At 30.1% G+C, this 24,601-nt stretch overlaps 1 protein-coding gene across 1 annotated transcript; it reads left to right on the forward strand.

Moving 5' to 3' along the window:
- Positions 1 to 605: 605 nt before the first annotated feature.
- On the forward strand, positions 606 to 24,084 carry LOC129959811 (sushi, von Willebrand factor type A, EGF and pentraxin domain-containing protein 1-like). The gene is made up of 15 exons (XM_056072702.1): positions 606 to 1,024; positions 2,187 to 2,369; positions 6,028 to 6,216; positions 8,176 to 8,265; positions 8,393 to 8,518; positions 10,665 to 10,835; positions 11,676 to 11,864; positions 17,618 to 17,803; positions 19,807 to 19,860; positions 21,123 to 21,197; positions 21,928 to 21,973; positions 22,103 to 22,263; positions 22,360 to 22,509; positions 23,688 to 23,720; positions 23,813 to 24,084. The coding sequence occupies exons 1-15, from the start codon at positions 961 to 963 to the stop codon at positions 24,082 to 24,084; spliced, it is 1,989 nt and encodes a 662-aa protein (XP_055928677.1). The 5' UTR covers positions 606 to 960.
- The last annotated feature ends 517 nt before the right edge of the window (positions 24,085 to 24,601 follow it).

Raw genomic sequence — 24,601 nt, forward strand, 5'->3', positions numbered from 1 at the left:
TCTTCAGTATAATTATTTTTAAAAATTAGTGAGGAAAGTATCTCTTTTGATAGAATAACACAAATAATAAGAAAAGCAGCCTTTTTTATTGCAATGGTACCCTTAAAATTCATATTTTACGGATTGCAAAAAAAAAAAAAAAAAATCCTGAAATTTGTGGTATGTTTACTATGTCTCCTGAAGCAGTAACTATTCACCCTAGGTTCCGACCCTCTAGGATAATATTTTAAAAGACAAGGACAATTTCTTTTTTGATTAAAAAAAAAAGTGCAAAGAATAAGCTCAAGTAAACCAGTCATTTATTTTGATTACAATAATTTCTTCCAAGATCAATTATACTTCGGATTGGGGGAAAAAGAGAGTAGAATGAAAAAATCTTAAATTTTTAGTGTTTACCACGTCTATTGGAGAAGTAGTTTTATACTTAAAATAATATTGGAAATGATGAGAACAGTCTCTTTTCATGAACACAAGAGAGTCTAAACGTCTGATCTTGTAATAAAAGTCAACTCCGAGAAGCATTTTGACTTGTGAGATTGCCAAGCACTCTCATTCCATAGTTTCAGGCCAGATGCCAGAATCAGGTATTCCTAGTTCTCCACAGCTGAAACTTGTTAGAGATGTGGATGAGGAACGAAGTTTTTTAATGATACTGTAAATCTTTCCCCCGGAAAAGTATCGTTTTTTTAATAAATTGGGCTGTATTTAGAAAACGTCGATCTCATTTTTCAAACGAAACTGTCTTTCAAGTTCAAGGTCAAACCGCAATTGCAGAGATTGCAAATTTATTTTTCAGTTTAGTCTGATAAAAACAGATGATAGAAGATTATATGTTGACATATGAAAGATGATTTATGTGACAATTGCCACAAGAATTTGTGTCAGATTGAGAGAATTCATGGAATAATTGAGTGTTTGTTGAGGTAAAAAGTGGACATACGAAGTTCACTTGTTTCAGATATGGATGCTTTGTTAACCAGTCTAACTTTTTATTTCTTTTCATTGAATTTGCAGCTGATATCAGGTGAGAGAAATTTGAATTTCGAATTAATAATTTTAACAGAATAATTATGATTGTATTTTTTGTATTTTTGTGAATATTTTTTTTGATTTTTTTTTGTTTAAAAAAAATGACTGATTTTATTATAAGAAATAACTTATGAATAAATAACTGCTTATGAATATACTGCTATACTTTCATCAACCTAGATAGTTTCAAAATGTCTGATTCTAACCCAAGATACTACGAAATAGAGATAACTATTTAAATTATTAATGGACATTCTGACAGTGCTTTAAATCATGAAATCAAACTAGTATTAAATTATCACATATTCCAATGCTGTCTATCATTTTGTGTACATGAATTTAAATAACACGAGTAAAAGATTTATACCTTTGAATTTGATTTTAATACTTATATTCCATCTTCTCATTTTATATTTTTATTCAATTTCTAGGGATTTAAATGTAATGTTCTTTTTCAGATAGTAATTTCCAAATAAAATATGCAACAAATACCTGAGAATAATTTGTTTCCCAAATTTTTTGCATCATTTTACTATTTTAAGCGAAGAGCTTAATATTATTGTATCTCAATGACAGTTTATAATAACTTTAGGTGTCTTTATCTAAAACAGAGGCTTCTCAATTTAATACATTTATTTTAAATAAATGTGCCATGTTTGTAGCAAAAAAAAAATAAATACTTCACATAATTCAAAATCCCATAATACATGTTTTTAGAATATATATATATATATATTAGAAGACTATAATTGTACTTTTAAGTATTATGTTAACGCACATGCAGAAATGCACTCTAGAATTCTGGAAAAACTCGTAAACTGATCTTTATAGAACATCGCAAAGAATAAAAATTGTTAAAGCAAATAGTTCAAAGCACATTTTTTTTATAAAAGAATTTTAATTAAATTATGTAGATTTGCTTGCTTTTTTCAGCTTGAAAGTTTTTACTTTTTTGTTTCAATAAGAGGAAATAAAAGAAATAATAAATATAAATTAAATTCAAAGAAATAAGGAATATAAATTAAAAATAAAACTACCATTCTAACGATAAATATGTACAAAAAAGCTACCGCTCAGAAATATTGAAAGAAATCTTTTGTAAATTTATTTAAATTGGTCTATTATTGACTAAATTCTTTATTATGATTTTTTTTAAGCAAACAAGCTTACTTGTGGATTTCCTGGTACCCCAGCATATGGGTATGTTAAACCAGACAGAGCTACGTATTTTGAAGGAGAACTCGTTTTATATTTCTGTAGAGTAGGTTATATACTTCTAGGGTCACCTATCAGTAGGTGTACTGCTGATGGATCTTGGTCAGAAGATGCGCCTATTTGTGGTTTGTATAAATTGACCTTTTAAAAATATATTTTTTGGCATTTTACTATGTTACAATAAAAAAATAACTATAAGATGCCTAACAAGTCTTTTCTCATTTCTCAGTTTTTATTTTTTAGAAAAATGTATTTATATGAAATAAACGCATTAGTTCAATAATACTGAAATCATTGCATTATAATGTGTTTATATCCATATAATTAATTTGATGCGTTTAACCAAGCATTGCCAGTTCCAGGAGCTTAAAACATCAATCTCAAAGATTCATGTAAAGTTGATTTTTCAGGGACTAAAGGTAATTAAGTGCATTTGATTTTAATATTCAGATAATTTTTCATTAACAAATTAAACGCCGAAAGTTAAAGTTGATTTTGACCATATGTATTTTTATTTCTTAAAATTAAGCCAATTATAAAATATCTCCTCTGAGAAACAAAATATAGCACTATGTAATTGCGTGATATTTCGATTGAAGCTATCGTTGGTGAAAACTAGTTTTTATAATTGCTTTCTTAAATTTTATTAGCCTTTTTTTCTTCTCCTCGAAATGAGGAGAAGAAAAAAAGGCTAATAAAATTTAATTTGTTAATGACGTATGAGAAGCTTCCGGCTTAATAGTTGGTTCTCGCCACACTGAAGGGTACAATAAAGTTGGGGATCTGGCTCCTCTCATCGATGACAGGACATACTTCCTTAGGGAAGGGTTGCACCGTGACCGGTGATGGCGCTTAGGACTCAACCACAGTTCCCGCCAGTGTGAATGACGGTCCGGTCATTCAGTTTTTTATTCCTGTGCCTTTGAAGCGGGTGGGAGAGTCAATGATATGACTGGACCTTTTTTTCTTTTCAGTTATTAATGTTCTTGGTTTTGAAGTTGGCTTTTGGTAATATGACATTATAAAATTACCTATCTGAAATTTTCTTGATTAAGTAAAATGCCCCCAAGTTTTGATTATGTAATTTCGCAACTCAGTGTTCTTTAGTACATGAAAAAGCTGATGACGTATGAAGTGTACTTGCAATAAGCTTTGTTCCTTCATGGCAATGCAAAATAAAAAGATAAAAATAGCGATCTAATTGCTAGTTATATTTCGTGAAAAAGGCAGTAAACTGAGAAAAGTTGATTTTTCATTGAGTGTTGATTTTAGTAACTTGGAACGTTCTCTGCAAAGAAACTAGTCGGAAGTGGAATTGTAAATAAAGGGCGGGGGTATCTTTTTGCAAATAAATATTATACTCGAAAAGAATGAATAGGAAGAATGGGTTTTTTCATTACAATGCAGCATAAAAATATTTGTTTCGTGAAGTATTTGCTTTTTAATAGTAAATTGAGAATGTCGTGGAATGAGATGATTTTCAAGTTCATAACCACATATCAATTATCTCTGAATAAAGAACTTTCAATAAATCCACGCCAAAATTAGCATAATATATGAAGGCTGGAGCGATAAGTTTAATGAACTTATTTTCAGTTTAAAATGCATTAAATAAAAAATTTTATATAAAAATTGATTATTATGTAACTTTCAAATCCCAATAAATACATTTTTCATGATTTATAACCTTTTAAAAATATACTACGGCATAGAAAGAAACAAAAATAGATTTAATAGATGCACAAGGTTTGTAAAAATATTGTAAGATTGCGATATTGGGATAAAAATATTATAGAAATATAAGATTGCAATAAAATGAATTTTATATATGCATACTAAAAATTAACAAAAAAAATTGCTTTGAGAGAAAAGTAAAGAAAAAAAAACCCTTATCTTAAATCATTGGAGCGTTTTTTAAATATACTATCAAAAGTCACTTAATGAGCTTTCCGCCCTTCAGTTCTATTCACTTTACATATTTCTGTAATAAATGAAATGGCTTTTATTTTATGAGACTAAAATTGAAAAATCAACTTTTTAAGGTGTACATACACACTAGATGATTTTTTTTTTTTAATTTTAACTTTAAAAATCCAGTTTTTTCACAGTAGGTCATTAATATATGTTTAAACTCATTTCAGTGAGAAAAAAAAAGCCATATTATACTAATTATTAATTAATTAAATAATATTTTAAGAGCTAATTAGCATATTTTTTGAAACATGATATCTTAAATTCTAATTTGTGCAGACACACAATTCTAGTTGGAAATTATACCTAATATTAGTTTTCATGTTGTCTGCCTCAATCAAGTTATAAAAATATATAGTTTCTTTAACAATTTTTTCATCAACGATGAATAGAAATAGCGAGATTTTTTCTGTTATTTTAAATTTTAAATAGCTATTAATAATTTATTTCTATAAATATAACTTTGATTGAGGCACAAAACATCCACTGTTTCATACAGATTTTGATATATAAATAATTGTATTTGGTTAATTTCTTGTTGAGTTATGATTGTTTGAATGAAGCAATATAGTGGAAAAATATCATTCTTCATAAAATGTGTTTAAAAAACACTGAAACTAGAGTTTTTAGTGAAAGTATCTCAAGAAAAATAATTATAACTCAAGAAATATTCCGAATATTGACAAAATCTTGGTATCATTTGAAAGCTAAAGGATCAGAGAACATTTTGAAGCAATAAAAAAAAATTCGATATTTTGAACGATTTTCGAAGTTTCCAGTGTGTACGTACACCTTAAAAGTACAAATCTTCCAGTTTCTTTAAACAAAATGTAAACTTCCCCAATATGGTTTTTCAGATATTTCTAAAAATCGAAATTTGCTTAAAATTGCAGTTCTTGACGTTCCACAATAAAAAAGAAAGTTCTTTAAACTAATATTTTTTATATATATTCCTTTTCCCTCTTATGGGGTTTCTGTGTTCCAACCTTTGAGAGTGACAGAATTCTTCTATTTAATTTCTGATTTACTTTCACGGTAAGGCGCGTTTTGTGTTTACTTATAGTCATATAGTAAAAAAAATAATAATAAAATAAAATAAATTCAACATGCTTTTTGGAAAACCTTTCTTTTAACCTAAATTGATGCAAAATAATTCGATATAAATCTACAATTTTGATGTGAAGATTACATAATGAATTTCATTAATTTATCTTGTTGAGTTACTATGTTCCCATATACAAGAATAGACAGACGATCTTAACTAAAAATTGATGTATATCTTCAACTGCGGTATTAAAATAGAACACCGAATTTCATCATTCCTACTCAAAATATTTTTGTTCACGTCTGCAGGGACAGGCAAACAAATTTATTTTTAACGAATATAGCCGAAAATCTGAATTAGATATATAGTTTCGGTATAAAAATCAAAGAACAAATATAATTCGTCTAGTTTACTCCGCTACAGATAGTTCTAATTTTACAATTAGTGTTTTCTCACTCAAAAAGGTAGAAAATGCAGAGATTTATGAAAACCACGAGGTAGAATATTTTGACAAAAAGAATCAATTCTCTTTAATGCTTCGTGTATGAGAATCAAAAACACCAATAATTGTTAAAAGAAATCAGATATAGGATTTGAAAAATTTTATTCGTCAGATTTTTGTTTTTGTATTACGGTAATAAAAATGGGAAATTTCTTACTGAACATAAGAAAATAAACTAATTTTTTGTGGCTAATTTTTACGAACACTTGTTTCTACGAATTTAAGTTTAAGAAGAATCATATTAGATCGTTTTGATTCTTATTAGATGACAGTATGACAACGTTAGGTATTGCATCTTCAACACCAACTGTCCCAGGTCATTCAGCCGATCTCGCCATTGATAGAGACAAAAATACCTGCTCATATCTGAAACCAAAAAAACCCAGATGGTGGAGAGTGGATCTAAAAGGGAAACATAAAGTGTTGTCTGTTGCTGTAACAGTGATTTCTCCAGGTAAGGCTGATCGTTTTTTATTTATTTTTTTTTTTTTTGTCCTGTTAATCACGATGTATACAGATCCACCCAGAAAAAAAAATGTATGCAATCTAATAAAATTGTTTTGCCCCGTATCTTTTCCGACATTCTTATATTAATTATATATTGGTTCATTTCTGAAATTTAAACCATTTCTAACTTTGAATTATTCTGTTAGTTATAATTAAGAAGCATCTGTAGTTCGAATCTACTATGAATATGATGGATTTAGTAGATGGAGAATAGTTACATTAAGAAGAAATTACTTCTTACTTTGGTAAATATACAGAAAGATTCAAAATTCACAGGAAAGGAAATAAACAAAATACAACCTAAAATAAAATAGAAAAATATCGGAAACACAAACTGGATAAGCTTGGTGCTGTTCACCAAAGCTGTGGTTAGATTTCAGCGTTGGTCATTTCAAGTTGATTGCGCAGAAAGTACACGGTACTGTTTCGGATGCCGAGAAGCATGTACATTGTGTTTGGTAAAGCTGACGGTAACAGAAGGAATGCGACATAGTTGTATGCAAACAGACAATTTTGCTAAAAAGATTCACAGATCAGTACACCTCATATGCACGTTAGCTTGAACTGACAAGAACTTCAAATAATTATTGTGCACTTTCCAGAGTAAAATATCTCCAAACAAAATATTTTCACACTTTATTGGCTCATCTATGCAACTTATTGCATTTTCTAGCACATTTAGTTATCGTTTTCAGTGATATAATTTTATACGATTCCAGCTTGTTTCTGATCTTTCTACTTCCACTAATACTTTATACGCCGAATTTGGAATCACTTAATAAGATCAGTCTTATTTTTGTACAGATAGGCATTTTTTTGCAATATTATTGAAATTCTGAATGGTTAATAATAACGGGCCATTTTCCCTTGTCACTTATAATTACCAATGCTCTAAAATTTCAAGCAGTTTTGTGGATCATGATTAGTGCAATCGTTTACAAAATATACAGACATGAGCAAATCTTTTTTACTAATGAATTATATGACTTGTATGCAAGAGACTGAGTGGCTTCAATTGTAGAGGTTCAGAAGTATTTAGTTGCTAATGTCTTTTCTTTTGTTAAATTACTTCTGATGATTACATATTAAAGTACTTTATTTCTTGTTGATCAGGAAGTGCTGAAAGGCTGAAAAAAAATTCTTGTGCTATCCAAGTTTAACGGCATTGCTAAATCAACAACCATGATCTCTATTTTAGGTTTCAGTAGGGTTCATTTGTTGTCTCCTGTTAAAGACCGAACCATCTTAAAGTATTTATCTCCCTCTTTAGCTTCGACCAATAGTTTAAAGTATTTTAAAATGAGGTGTAATTTTTCAAAAAATAAGCTAATGTTTTTTAACGATTTTTGAAAAATCTTCTATTTAGACATATTTGCACCAATATTATTTATATTTATGTATTAAAAAATAACTGGCAAATCAAAAAGATCAGTTTCCCAATCGCAATGACTGGTCTGATTTCGCAGATTTATATTTTATATGGAAATTCTTGACCTCCCAGATATGTCATCAATGGCCGTTTATATTCTGACACCCTGTATTTTTGAGAGAGAAATCGCAAAATAAAACTTTGACAGAATGCTAAGTTTCAACAACTGGAATCGATTTCTATACATTGCAAACTTAGCTACCCAATCAGAAGGTTTTATATTTATTGTGCAAGTACAATTTTAAGCTTTATAGTTAATAGTTAAAATAGTTAGTAGCTAGAAGTATAGTTTTCCTTTGTTGTGTATAATGTAATTCATCCAAGTTGGTTGACATAACTGAATTGATTATTAATATAATGTTTCTCATTGAAAGAGGCTAGTTTAATAGTTTAAAATAACAAAAATCTCGAAGCATAATAGATAGATTATAGATCATGATAATTTTATGTGTACATTAAATGTATTCAATTTTTCAGATAAATACATGAAATTTAGTGTGTTTATAATAAACATTCAAGAGACCAGTGCTTCTTACAAAAGATGTGAATCTTTCACTGGAAAGTTTGGTATGTTTTCTCTAAATTATTATGTCTTTTTTTTTTCTGAGATTTTCTTTCATTAAAAATGTACTTAGTGTACTTAGGGAATTGTGTATTTTTGTGTGTGTGTATGCTGAATTTTGCAAAATTTTAGACACCCAAACTGTTGTTTTTTCTTGCGCCGAGGGAAAAGGCATTGAAGGTCAGAAAATCCATATAGAAGACCATCTCCAAGAAGAAATTTTCGAAATCTGTGAAGTCGAAGTTCAAGTTGAGAAAGGTTAGTTTAAATAGAACAAAATTATCCAGCATTTATTGTTGAAAATTATAACAGCTCTAACATTTAATACTGTAAATCTCATAAACTGAAAAACTATAGAGTTCTCACTGCTATAATCATAGAAAAAAAGTTTCTGTAATCATTTTTTCTTTGTTATTTTTAGAGCCATAATTGCAAAAGATCTTATTTGTTGGTGGATATCCATCCCATTCTAATTTTCTCTCAGCCCATTTAATTGCACCATTTATTTAGAAATACATAAACGAGGAAAATAAACTTCGTTTAAAATCCTTTCGAAAATATTGTGACCTTACTTATTATAATAAAGGATTTCACTTCTGGTAAGTGGGAAAATTAATCTAATTTATCCACTTACTTAATTCTCTAATTTTATCCGACATATTTTTCGTTTCATAAAAACATTTATTTATTGGTAATTTCAGATTCACATTTTGATTTCAAAGATTTTATTAAAAAGAAATGTAGTTTCAGTTATATTTTAACTATAAGTTGTTAACTATGTCGCAATCCACAGGTATGTAGACTGTAATAAAGACCTAAAAGACCAACTGCGAAGACAGACAAGTTTTTTTGTTTTATGGCCTATGTAGAAGCGTGCCTATCCTTTTGACAAACGTCTTTCCCAGGTCTGTAAATTGGTAGGTTTTCATTCAGGCCTAGTGTGCAGCTAGGTATTCAAGACTACTCTATGCTACGCCAATGAATATGTATTCCTTCGAAATCCATAAAAGATGCGACTCACCTGTCAAAGTTTGCTTGGTGTGAACAAGAATGTTAGATTTCCACATTGTTTTAATCTCTTCTCGGCCCATTTAATCGTGCCATATGGAATGAATGCTCACTTAATGCGGATTTGGAGACAGAGGCTTGGGATGCATAGTGCGGTGAACTCTGAAACGGAGTTCGACTGCGCTGGCCTGGTGGTAAGATCTCAATTACGAAATCGGAGGGTTTTCGATTCGAGACCCGATTCCACCGAAGAACCGTCGTGTAAGCGGGTTCTGATGCGCGTTAAATCCATCGGGGCCAGATGTCTTCCCTCTGTTGTGCTGTGGAAGTGTGGAGATGGGGTGCCAGCTCAGGTGTTCTTCTCGTCATCTGACAGCGGTTCAAAATGACGAGGTCCGTCCCAGAATAACCCTAGTGTTGCTTTAAAACGGGACGTTAATATAAGTAAACTAAACTCTGAAATGGAGTTCGCTGAAGTAGTTGAAATGCAACGGGCTTGGAGTACTCGTGAATGTGTCGTCTAAAAAGATTGGCGGGAAAAATGAAATGGAATGGAGTCTAGTACAATCACTCCATTGAACTGGCTTGAACTGTTCCTGAATTTCAGGTTTAAAACTCAAACGCTGTAACAAACTGTTTATATGATTTTTTTTTTTTTTTTTTGCTCATATTTTGTCTATGAAAATTTCAAAAGTATTTCATAGATTTTGGTATTTTGATGTCGTTTATTATCATGCTAAAGTGCTCCGTTGATAATTAATAATAAATATGATTTCAAATATGTCCATCTTCAAATTCAGATTAGCCATTATATTATTCATAAAACAATCTTAACTGCTCCAGTTAACAAATTTAATTGTTAACTAATTGCACGTTATCTTTTGCTGAAAAGTTGTTTGGCGCCCTTTTTCCTCGAATGAAGGTTACATTAAAAGTCTGGTCGTAGCATTAAAGTTAATTTTTATTATCAGGTTCTATGACATTATGTTTCAGCGTATCAGTAATAGTTTAATATAAATGAATAGTATTTCTGAACTTTGTGTTAACACATTCGCTGCCATGATTTACTTCCTTGATTTGGATCAACTATCTCATTAGATTAATTCTTTGTTATCTTTTAGCCGTTGTAGAGAACGGGTCATCTAATTAGATAGTAGATGTAAACTAATTAGGTTATAGGTGTGAATCGCATTCAAGTCAAACAGCAGCCATGTTTTAGAATAAGAGGTATAGTGAAGATAATTGCTTTAACTTTACCGGAAACTTTGATATGTTTCCTTAATTACGACGAATATTAGTGTTGTCCATTTATCTTGGAATTTGTCTCTATATAAGTATATGATAACAACCTTTTATCGTATTGCAAAAATTACATAAGAATCTTCTTTCTTTTCAGACACTGGATACGATTGTGGTAGGCCCAGCCGAAATCTTTACTCTATCACTTACAACCCAAAAAATGGGAAGGTGGAATATGGTTGCATCAGAGGGTATGAGATGAAAGGCAAAGACTATAGACACTGTTTAAGTACTGGTCAGTGGTCAGGTGATCCGCCCATTTGCGTGCGTAAGTTTTTTGAAAGCAATGTGTTTAAAAAAAGTTACATCTTATTCAAATGATAAAATATAAAATTTCAAAATCTTGTGTAAACAGTGATTATTTTTAAAATGAGTAACAACATGATTGATTAATTCATACTTCAAACTGCAAATTAGTTTTATTCGTGAAAAATTAAGTATCAAAACAATTAGCTTGGAAGTTGGAATTTCAGTAAATGACATTTTATATAAACATCGTTAAGAAACTTTTGTTATATCTTTAAAAAGAAATATTTGCAAAACAGTTTTTTTTTAATAAGTATTATAAAATTTCTGTTTAACAAAGAAGGAAAAATTTTGTTAAATAAAAATAAACAGCTAAAAAATACAGCCAAAATGGATTTGAACTTTCTTCAATTTAGCTATAAGCCCAATATAATAATTATCATAAATTAGAAGTATAATTTCTAAGCTAGATTATTGTTGTATTAATAATCTTGTTAAGTTCTTCTGAAAGATGAAATTTAAAATAAAAAAGCAATTTTTTTCAAACATCTCAAATATAACAGTAAATTATTCTTTTTTGAAATTATTTTTAGAATTTTTTTTGGAGAATTACTGTATATTGTACTGAAATTTAATCCACTGGCTTTCATTTATTTTTATTTTTTTAGCTATTGTTTAATAGGGATAATTTCTTGTAGAATAACTCATTTATTCCATTTATATTGAAAAAAAATTAATTAGCCTTGAAAGGAAAAATTTTAGAACTGATGGTAAGAATACATGCAACAAGAAATTGCTCATTTTCAATAACAATTGTATTACATTTCATTCAATTGGCATTAACCTAATTAATAATTTTTAGCAATTCTCTGTGATAATCTGGATGACCTTGAACATGGAAATGTGCGAATCACTTACGACAGTGATAGTCCACCAATGAAAGAAGCAGTCGCAATTTATAAATGCAATGAAGGTTACAAGCTTGAGGGACCTTTCAAACGAAATTGCTTGAAAGATGGATCATGGAGTGGAGAAGATCCACAATGCAGAGGTACAAACCAGTCATAAAATCTGATCTACAGATTATAATTTGTAGAAATACAGATTATAATTGCTTTATAATTTTGTACATTTTGTTATACAATAGCAATATACTATTTTAACCCTTTCGAATCGTAATTATCATTTAATTGATCAATTTAATAAAATTTTAATCTTACATGATGGCATCTAGTAGTGAATTTGAAAAATAATTTCATGATTCTATAATATGCATAATAATAAATTATAAATCTAAATCGAGAAAGTAGAAAAACAAATGAATAAAAATAATTAAAAGATTGTTTTTTTAACACTAAAATCATATTTTATGAAAATTATCTAAAATAATTAGAATGTTTTTGCTCTAAAAGTATTTTTTTTATATTATCGAACTTTGGTGATGAGATCATCAAGATTTTAATAATAACTAGTAAAATTTCAAAGTTATAACTATACAATACGACATATTTCGTGTTAATTTTCCTAGTATAGTAAAGAGAATGGAATGATGCATTTTGGAACTGCCAATATACTTTTACAGTTTTGGTGTCAAGATCAGAAACTAAATTTTATTAAACCTTGTTTTTGTATTTCAGTATTCATATACACATAAAAAGATAAACTAAGGTATAATTTACAATTAGATATACTGATTTTAAAAACTGGACATAGATTCACACTGTAAGTATAATTTACACTTAGATTTACTGATTTTAAAACTGGACATAGATTCACACTGTAAGTGCAAAAATCAGGTTCTGCACTATACTTATCTAGTTTGTTGCATTTTTGAGTTACCATATTCAAGTACTTAAGAAAAGAGAAACTGATATATTATCAGTTCTTTGACAGATTTAGTTCTTTAGACATATTTAAAATTTGCTTCATAGCTAATTCTAGTAATAAGACCATGCATCAAATTTTTGTTACCTTCTTTGTTTAGTTTTCAAAAAGTCGGGCTCAGTTCACAAGCATTCGAGAGGACAAGAAGATAAACATCCCTTTGTCATTTTCGTCCAAATTTTGCTCGAAACTTATCACTATAGTGTAAAGACAATTATCGAAACATGCTGTATTTTGAGTTGCTGTTATCAATTCAAATATACAGCATGCTTAAAAAATGCACGAAGTATTTTTATAGCATGCTTGAAAACTATCGCTAATACAGCAGTTATCAAAACATACCGTATTATGGACACACAAAAAAGGTTTTTATAGGCTCGGGAAGGTCTGAATTGTGGAGATTTATTGAAATCTAAAGATCAAATATTTTGATACTTCAATCTTCTTTTCAATTTTTAAAATTAGGTTATAATGTTTTCTATTATGATATGTTGTAATGATTACTAATTTTTATGATCTTTCGGTTTCTCTGAGACACAGTGGCAAATTTCGTCTCGCAACATTTTTCGAGGCATTTTTACTTCTTATTGTGGAAACAAAAAATTTCTTCCGATGTTTGGTCACTTTATTATGACCACCTGACAGTTTTATGAACATGAGCTATTGCGTCACAGTTACCACTGGAAGTCGAGAAAGCGAACACGGGATAAGTGAACCATCAACTTTCAGCGAGTTTGCATTCAGTCTATAATAATTTCTGGTATTTCAGCACTGTGTAGAACTCATAAAGATATGAAAATGAAAATATAATTAACAATGATTTTACAGGCTGTACAGAAAGACATTCCCCTGCATGCAATCCACCGCAATCAATGCCGTACAAGCTTAGAGATTTTATTTAAATAAAAACACATTGAAAACCTAATGTTATTGACAAGGTTGGCTAAAAATCTTTAACCAACTCTATATTTTGTTACTGGATCACAGTTATAAGATTTTCTTTTGACATCATTAAGAGGATCATATGTCGGTTTCAGCTTCCAATAACATGATAAAAACTTAATTCACATTATTAGAAGAGCAGGTGGGAAGAGAAAAAACAAACATATTATTAACATTTTTTATATTCTGTCTCTGTCATTTGAGACAGGAGCTAACAATTTTGAAGGAAATCTAAAAGGAATTTTGTATGTGTACTTAAAGAGTTTCTCTCTCTCTCTCTTTCTTTTCCCCTGAAGATTGCTGTTGGCAGATTTTTGACATGAGAATTTTAAACGAGAATTACAATTTCAGCGAAATATTGAATGATAGTGCCTTTGTATTACTACTATCGTATTACTACAAATTACTATCACACTAAATACGGCTTTAATTCTTTATTTGGTTGAAAATAAATAAGGACAAAAATGGGTAATTTGTGTCTCTTACACAAATGGGAAGAATTCTAGATGGAACAGTTTTATTTATTATTGTATTTTTTTTTTCCTTTTTATGTTTATAAAACTAAATAAAATATGTAGTTACCTCTCTGGATAATCTTGAATGTAATGCCAATGACATCAGTTTTTTATTCTTACATGTTAATCCCAATCCTCATGATATGGTGTTAATGGGATTTTTTTTTTAAAGATACTATTGAGATGTCAAAATTACTAGAATATATTAAATTAGATGTGGAATGTAGGGAATCGTCTAAATTAATCTTTAATAACACGGTTTCGGAATTTTCACATTTTACTAAGAAATCCTTTGAGAGTAAATCAATGAATAAAAATATGTTACAGAACGTCCGGTAGGTCCGATATTGGCTAAGAACGCTTAAGTACGCTATGCTATTGTACTTTTGTACAAATAATTTGCATGATTCTTATAAATAATCAGTAGTGAGCAGAAAAAGACAAAAATGCCGATTGATAAACGATGTTTCAAAAAAAAAAAAATCCTTTCTTTCCCCCCCCCCTCTTTCTCTCTCTCTCTCTCTCTTTTTTTTTTTTTTTTTTGTATATACGTATTCCGCATGAAAGTCAAAAATTTGATTCATGCACACCTAATAAAATCAGTTAGCCGATCATGAGGAGGATGTGAAAAAAGTTTAGCTGATCATGAGGAGGATTTAAAAAATGCGCAAATCCAAGCATGTGGTGAAATCTTTTGGTTTTTACAACCAGACAAAAAACAGAAGATAAATAAACGCGTCTAAATGTTTTTACTACACTGTAATGTATATCTGTACTGTGCAGAAAATGCAGCGTCCGCAAGAATGCGAAAGAGAGGGATTCACTTCACTTTGTTTTGATTCCGAAGGTCAGAGGTCAGGACGGGAAAATCACCGACATGTGGGAGAGAGGCAGACCTTGAGACTTTCCAGCTGGAATTGTTAGGAATTCACGACAGTGGGGATTCAACCGAAAGGAAATCGGCTGAGTCACGGGGTTACTATCCTTTGAAAGGGGTTAGAACTGGGTGAAGGTAGATGTTTAGTAGGTATCTTATGGAACTCGAAATGTGAGACTGTCATTTAGAAATAATTGTTTCTGTTGCTGTTAGAAGATTAAAGTGGCTAATAACCAAGTTGGAAAAATAATAATCGACTGCGATGAAACCATGTTTCTGTAATAAAGGACTAACTGGATTTAGAAGTAATCGAGCCTTGCAATGTAAAAAGATAAAAATAAAATTCTTTTTATTATTAAAACTGAAAATAATTTTGCGCAGTTTTCCCCTTTATTTATTTATTTTTTAAATTAAAAAAAAAACTCCAAAAGTGGCACATAAATGCTTTTTATTTTTCCTTTCTTTGTAAATGACTATTATTTTTCAACCAGTTGAGGTAGAAAGCTGTTGTTTTATAAGAAATTCTTAATTAATTAAAAAAAATTAAGGAAATGTGAGTTAGGTGAGTTAAACTACCCCTTGATGAATTCCATCAAGGGACTTCTGCTCTGTTAACGACACCTCATTAATTCAAAATGACAATAAGTGTGTTAAAAAAATCCTCCCTTGAACTTTTTAAAATAGCATGATCAAGGCTTTTTTCTTAAATGTTTTGGATGAAAAATTTAATAATCAGCATGGAGGGTATTATTAATATTATTTTATGACTCTCCAAAATTTGACATTTTGCTTTATGCTTTTAAAATTTCAACACATTTCGTCATGTATGAGTTGCTTTAGAAAGGTAATTGCGTATCTAAGAACTTTGTTGATAGAATCACAACATGAGAGGAGAGAGTAGTGGATTTTATATTTTTGTACTACAGAGAAGAGAATTTGAATAGTATTTTGACACATTTTGCAGCTCTAAATTCATCTGTTGAAACTTTCTAAAATCATAAACTTTTAACTATAAATTTAATGTTAAAGCTAATAATACACAATTTTTATTTGCTTTTTCTGTCCCATCTCTTTGTTTACAAAAATGCAACAATTAACGATGATTTAATCTCCTTTTTAAAATATAATACAGCTTCTAAACCACCAGCAGATCCTTATTTATTTTTCCCAATCTGGGAAAAATTTAGCGAGGGTTGCTTTTTCTGTAAATATGTTTTTTAAATCATTAAAAATCTCTTAAATGTGAGACCACAATGAAAATTGCATTGTACGATTGCAAATCACTTGCAAATTTTCTCTATAAAAATTTAAACTGATGCTATGAGAATTTGTAAAGTTATATTAGTATGAATTCGACTTAAAAATGAATAAATAAATAAATTTTTTTTTTTTTTTTTGTCAAAACATAATGGTTTTTTTTTTTTTCGAGGAGGATACATTTAGTAAAATATTTATTTTAAAGAAGCCACTTATCTGAAATTTATGTATTAAATCTTAAAATACTCGCAAAAGTATCCGCTATCAGCCATTTAAAGATAGAAGAAAATTTTTTAATTGAGTCGATGGGGACAACTAATAGGTAAAAATGAGGGTAGAAAAGTATCGGCTTATTTCGTATCCGATAAACACAAATATTTAAATATTCACTAAAAATACACGAAAGTAAAAAAAAAAAAAAAATCATAGAATTTATATCATGTTGCACGGCAAAAAGATCATTATTAAATCAGAGTAGCAGGGGAACACTTACCCCATTTGCCTTGTGGAGCTTAGCCAGACATCTTAGCGATGCTACTCATTTCACACTTCATGATGATGTATATTGAAAACACACACACAATTGGTTTAGTTAGTTTTAATTATATATTAACGTCCCATTTGAAGCAGCACTAGGGCTATTTTGGGACGGACCTCGTAATTTTGAGCCGCGGTCAGATGACGAGGACGACACCTGAGCTGGCACCCTCCTCTCCACAACACGAAACACCAGCGGGAGGACGTTTGGTTAGGACAGATTTAACGTGCAACAGACCCCTTTACGTGATTGTTCTTCGGTGGAATCGGGCCTCAAACCCGAAACCCTTCTGTTCCGAAGCCGAGACCTTACCACCAGGCCACCGCGGCCACATGGAATTGGAATGAATTTCAAACACACTAGATATTATGGAGCACACTTTTCAACACTATTTGATGCATTAATATGTTCTTTTGATTAAAAATTCGTTGAGATATGCTTTTTCTCCCCCCTAGAAACAATAAACAAACTTAAATGTAAACCTAAAGGACGAGGACGTAAAAGAGCTAGCTTTCCACCTGCAACCTCTCCGTTTGGCTGCTCGATGGAGAATCTCGGTCTTGGAATATAAATACCTCATAATTTACTAAATTTTATTTGATACATTTTTATTTCGTTTGTAGAACAAAAAAAAAAAAAAAAAGGAAGAAAAATGCGCATGTGTTAAATATGCATTAATAAAATTAAACTAATCGAATACACTATTATGATTTGTTTATGAATTTCTAAATTATATCAGTTTCTCTGTAATTGGAGAAGATTTATGGAAATTATTTTTAATGTTTCTTCAGCCATCCGGTGCCCAATTCCAGATGGCGAAGATCAAGGTGGAGTTTACAGGCTAGTCAATAAAACGAATAGTATGGGGAGTATGGCAATGTTAAGATGCAAAGACGGCAAGAGAGAAGGAGACAATCCATACATTATATGTACTGAAGATGGCGAATGGACCAAGCCGGAAGCTTACTGTATTTTACGTAAGCTAGTCACTTTTTTTATAATAAAAAATAAATAGGAAGTTATAAGCCAATTGAATTGCTTCATGCCTTTATACCTTGATTTAGATGTTGAATCCTGCAAAATTAAGGCAATACTACTTAAAGATTTTACACACTTATTTTGAATATTTTTTTAAATGAAGAATTTTGTAATTAATTTTTCGCTCACTTTTTGATATGCTAAATTTTGAAATTATGTGAATTTGTATGCCTTCGATGGCAGTATATTATTTTAATATTTCTTGAAATTATCGATGATTATCAATCGATTAATTAAATTTTGCTCCCATATGTATCGTATCACCTCGTAATGAATCAGAAAAATAATTTGAACTTCATGATTCCAAACTATCCTTCCGTGACTGTCTTTCAGGATAATAATGCTTTATAAATTAAAGACTAAGAGATAGAAAATTATTAAAATAATGTATACAATTTAATATACTAATAAAATGTATATTTTAATAAACTGTTTTCCTTAAATTTATTATTATAATTATTTAGAATGAAAGTTTTTAATCATGCAGTTTTATGTTACTTCACGGGCCTATTCAATTTTATGGCTCTTGAATTTTCTTAAAAAGGTTCTTTAAATTCTTATCATTATTCTTCTATAAGTTTGGAAACTCTGAATGAAACATACAGAAATATTTCGGGTACTGTTTAAATTGTTTTGAAATCAAAGGAAATTTTATAATTGGACTATAAAAAGGAGATGCATCCATTAACAGATTGGCGCATACGTTTTCAGTATAGCATTATATTGTAGTAGTAAAAATTTTGCTTTGTTCCATCAACAACTTGAAACTGTTTGTACAAATAATTATAAATTCGATTAAACATGACCAACTGTCACATGGTCTATTAATATAAGTGGAGTCATTTTTTTAGTTTCACTAACGGCTTAAAACAATTTCTCTACAAGAAAAAGATAAGTGCTAAATCAAATTTGATCAGAAGCCCCATTCTATTCTATGAGATAGGACTCTATATTATTCAATAGTATGTGCATATGCTGTACGTCAGAGATTCAGACCATTGCAAATGATTTTATATATGATTATCAGTATTTTTACTAGATCGTTCCTTGTGGATGAGATTTTGATAAGACATTTATCAGATCGTACACTTACATCTTAGCACGCTTGAGATACTAATCCTAATTTGAGATGATTGATTCTGTCTGGTCACATTTTATTGGCGTATTTCTTAGGCATAAAAATTTCAAAATTTTTCGAGACTAATGAAATTTTTTCATTATAGCATTGCACATTATGAGCCTTTAAACAGGAAAACAAATCACCCCATAGTTTAATTTCTTTTTCAGCAATATCTTATGTTTTTAGAAAATGCTCATAGTATTTCTTTGTCAATTGTAAATGGAGGAAGATCTGTATACCATCAAGATATTGTTTACAATTTCTTGAAATAGGCTTTACTGACGCGATCGAACCAGACAATGAACTAAGTTTCACTTTTCCTAGTGTGCTTAACAATCATTTCATATCATGCAAGGAAACACACTTAGTTTAGCGAGAATCTTACCACTTTACAGAAAACTATTGCCAAAAACATTTGTTTATCATGGTTTTTTTCCCCCCCTTTCTCTCTTTGAAGAGAATTTGCCTCCCTTTACAGCTGTTGTGCTACATGAGTTTGGCCGTGAAGGGATTCTTTTAGAGTTTCCTCTATTGCAGATTTCATGCTGTTCACTTATAAACATAATATAATGTTGTTTACGTAATAAAAATGGGACTCCCTATCTCATTAATGATGATGATTTCTTTGTTTTTAAAAATAATTTCTCACATTAAATTGATAGTATTATGTTTAAGTAATTAAATGATAATTTAATTTTAATCATTTAGAAATAATTTGATGATTTATTTTCCTGAAACTAATCTAAATAAGTTTAGCTTCGCTAATAATTTATTATACATGAATAATATTAATGTTGATTTTGATGAATGAATGTCTTTTAGCCTCAACAGACGCTTATACAAGTCAGGAGCCACCAAGAATAGAAAATCAAGGAGGTATGAAAAATGAATATATTTCACAAATAATCTTTTAAATAAAAATCTGTTATTTTTAGGAAGCATTTTGACGAGGAAGCATAAACAATATACTCTTATATATCTTTATATTTATTTCCCATAAAGATTTTGCTGTTATTGAATATTGTCGGAAACACGCGTAAACAAGTTAAGTGATAAAACTGGCCCCATGTTGAATTCGAAGCTAATTGCAATGATCAGCATTAATCGATGAGATTATACCCATCAGCTCTTAAGATCAAGAATACATATCGCAAACAAAAATGAATTTTATTTTTTAAATGCAGGCCATCACGAGATATATCAGTTTTTTGTGCCCATGGATTTGTGCTTTGAATAATATGCACTGATTCCTTTTAAGTGCCATATCCATGGACGCTTTAAGAAATAGAGGTATGTTCTTAGAAATAAGCTAGGCGAAACTTTTTTGCATACTCTCTAATAAAGGTCTTATTCCCGTCCTCCCCCGCATAAATTGTGGACCTTGCGTAAGGCTGCCAATGCCTTGCATGACATTGGCGAAAAATAGCAACTAAATATCGATCTTTGGTATGAAGCTGGCATTCTAACTGAATCTATCTCAAGAATATGTATTTTGGGCTCCTTCTTTCTTGTCTATTGTAACCAAAATCTGACGCAGGACTACAATTGTAATCCCAAGGTCTCGCATTGAATCCCATTGATTTAAATCATGAGTTATTGCATTTACATTTATGAGTTATTGCATTTACATTTATAAGTTATTGCATTTACATGTATAAGAAACTACAGACTGACTGATGGTTAATCTTTTGACAGATTTGGTTCATTATTCAATATGAATCTATATTTTAGTTGCTACATCTGTATGTCGATTTTTATCTGTCTAACTCTTTTACGAATTTTATATGTGTAGTTCTTATTCTACAATTTTTTTTAGTTATCGAGTCAGTTGTACTCGAATAGCCAAACAGATCGACTTCCTCTGAATAGATTTTGTTCAAAATTTGATAGATATTTAGAAATGTGGTCTAATTTCATCCATTTAACTCAAAGCGTTTTTGAATTACCTTGTTCTCAGAATGACAGAAGGGCATAATTTTGAAAATGTGTTTTTTCGAATTCAGAGAGGACTAAAACTTTGATATTCGTCAAAATCTCGAGTTAAAATTTTTTTTATGATTGCAATAAATTACTTTATATTTTATATAAGAGAAAGTAAAGAAAAGAGTGTAATGAATTTTCATTTATTTTTCTTTTAGAGCGAAAAACAAATAAAGAATCATCTAATACTTCCTTTCTATATATAGCAACTTTATTTAAATGTTTAATTCAATGTGATAGGATCAACTAACTTCCGCATCATCATTCTTCTAGTTATATTTTTCCAAAATATATAACAATAAATAAATGCACATATAACGTATGTTTATATAGCATAATATTCCAAATTTAATATTTTTGGTCCAGTTTTATAATGAGTGCCAGGCGTAAGTATAACATGTTAAGATAAGATACATTCGTAATGACAGATGAAAGCATTTATTTGAAATAAACTGCAGTTATTCTAAAGAGTTTTGATGCTTGTTCTACTGTGCAATTTACAACAAAATCCTCGTTCTGGACCATTTATTCGTATGGATAATGTAGTTTGCACCACATCACAGAAAATAACTTATTACTCACTGCAAAATAAATCGTATTATTACTCAATTAATAAAGGGAACAAATCTCCACCACATAGAGGATCGGCTAATCGTTCTAGTTATCTTCTATTCGAGGCGCTCATTTTGCTGTTACAGTTGCTGCCTGTATCGATCTTGATCTAGGAGTAGTAAAAATTTATTTCCTAACATATATCAAAAACAACAGATGGCAGCTTTAATTTTTATATCTCCTATCGATTTGTATGCCGGCATCGGTTTTATTAAGATAAACAAATCGTTTATACCGTCGAGCGTATTAAAACAAAATAGCCATCTGACCTCCCATCTTTCTCTCCACATTGTATTGATTCTTTTAAAATATGCGTAGCAACTATACATTAATTACTGATGTCTTTCACAGTTTTTAGATTTGGAATGGTTGTTGCTGCTGTCATGATCGCTGTCTTGTTAGTTTCCATATATCTCTAAGGACGAACAAGTTAACGAAATCTGCGAAGCATACATTTTAAAGACGAGTATTCGCAAGTTACAGTGAAAGTATGGTTTAAAAACTTATCTTTTGATTTATTAAACAGAAATTCAAATAAACCAGAACTTCCAAGTCGTTCAATTGAACCCCCTGTGCCAATCCCAAGACCACCTTTAAGGATTAATAAAAATGTTGCATTTAAATCTGTTTTCACGCGGCTCATCAGTCGAGATAATGATGACAATCAAGAAGAACCCAAAGTTACATGTAAAACCCAAAGCCTTTCAACAAACCATGCTAATGCCAATGACGTGACATATAAATATAACACTAAAAGAGCATTATCATACTGAGATACATTAGACAAGGATGAGCCAGCTGTCATTCAAGTAGAAGTGTTGGATAATGATGATTCTGGAAAGAAAGTAGAACCGCTCTCATCAGTTCCTGAACAAAATGAAGACACCAGTCCTGAAAATGTAGTTCTTGACATAGAAGACAAAAGCAATAAAGGTATATATGTTTATTTTGAATAATTCAGATATTAACACATAATTAATCACTCTTGAAAATATCATCATATTTGTGGGAAATATTTAGAATGAAATACAGATATATTAAACGTATATTGATATAAATTAATACCTAAGAATTCAAAATTAGACATGTATAATTTAAAACCAACGACGCAAGATAGCGAAATTAAGGATAAGTAATATCTCAACATGATAATTCTTTTAATTGTCCATAATTAGGAAATTATGAACTAATTAACATTTTATGGATTTTGATTCCATCAACAAAACGTTTACTTAAAAATTCCTAATTTGAAAGTAAAAATGAATAAATTACAATCCCTTCCTTCTACAGCAAAGTGTTACGATATAATAATTTTTGCAAAATGCAGTTTTAGAATGCTTTATATAATGGTAGACTAATATAACCATGTCTCAAAATTGGTTCTATGGAGTTGCTTCTTAACTATGTTCAATCGCTGCTGTATGTGTGGCATTTAAATACCATGAAAAGAAACAGGAAAAGGATACCAGAAAGAAATATACAAAAGGCAATTCTTATAAAATAATTAGCTGATGGTGAGAACTGTTACCAATGATTTCAGCTTAAAATATTTAATTCGACCAAATTGATCGATTTCGGGAACAGAATTCCAACGTAATAGGTGAGGTATGGTGATTGAATACTGGAAATTCTCTTTGTATTTTTTTAAATATAAAGAATGGGAATTTCCCAGCCAGAAATATGTAATGGCCACACTGAATATGTCTTCCTTTCAAAAGAACGGTCAGATCACCAATTGTGCTAAAGCAGCAAAGAAAGGAATTTTGCTCTTTCTAATTTGAGTTACTAATTCAAGCTATTCTGTTGACAGTAAATTTAAAATTGCAATAAAAAATAATGAACCACATAACGTTTTTTTTAAACTGCCAAAAACTCTTCTATTTTTGTTTTTAGCAAATTTATTTGGAAAGCAAATACGAGGTTGTCGCAGTATATCTAATATACTGACTTTTGGACCATGAAATAAATATGAAAAAAACTTCATTTATGCTTTTTATTCTTCTAGCATTCTCCAAAATTGAATCGAATGACGTACTACATCTGTAAATACTCATATTGCGCATCTCTGCAATAAAAAAATTAGTTTTGATGAAATTTTCTTCTCATTTTAGATTCAACTCCAAAAGAACCACGAAGTGCCGTGAGTGATTATTCAGTAATCGATTACGAAAAAAAAAAAAAAAAATGTCATTCACGATTTCTCGAAGGACAAGACTCTTGGATTCATCTTCAACAGCAGAGCCAATCCACTTCCTCTGGATGAGCTCGGGAGGGAAAAGACATTTCACTCTCCACCTCTTCCGAAGCATGCTTTTATCAGCAAATCCAAAGATGAAGAGGAGAAGGAAGAATCTAAAACATACTGTGACCAAGTTAAGAGAAATATTAAACGACAAAGCTAAGGAGAAAGGAGAAAGAAATGCGAAGGAAGAAAGAATAGCGAAAGATGAGAAGAAAGCCGAAGGAGAAGAAAAGAAGAAATCCGAAGCTCCTGCAGGAAGGGAATAAGGGAAGAACCAGCTTTTGCAGCCACTTTCGCCGTCAGTAGAGGATAAACCAGTTTTGCGCTGAATCCGACGATAGTTAAGTCTGTGATGAAATGGTATACAATGAAGAACCACTGAAGTTATTTATTGTAGAAGAAAACAGAATCAGTAGTTTACAGAATGTTTAGAAGAAAACAGAATAGAAGAAACAACAATAGTACAGGCCGTTTTATATTTTGTCTGATTTCTCTGAACATTTAATTTCAGAATCGTATAATTTGAATCATAATATTAAGCTATAATAATTCTAATTCATTTACCCTTTTTCTGAGATAGTTTATCCAAGTACTCTTTATCAGAAACTTGTAATTTTACTAGCACTTCACTTGGACCTACGTGTGATATAAAAATAAAACACAGCCCAAGATATCATATTACTATATCCAAAGATCTATCATGAGTAATTTTCTACAACTAAAAAAATATATTTATTCAAGAAAACAGTTTATCGCTGTCTAAATCTCTAAAATAAATATATG

The sequence above is a fragment of the Argiope bruennichi genome, chromosome X2 (assembly GCF_947563725.1).
Source record: "Argiope bruennichi chromosome X2, qqArgBrue1.1, whole genome shotgun sequence".
NCBI classification, from domain to species: Eukaryota; Metazoa; Arthropoda; class Arachnida; order Araneae; family Araneidae; genus Argiope; species Argiope bruennichi.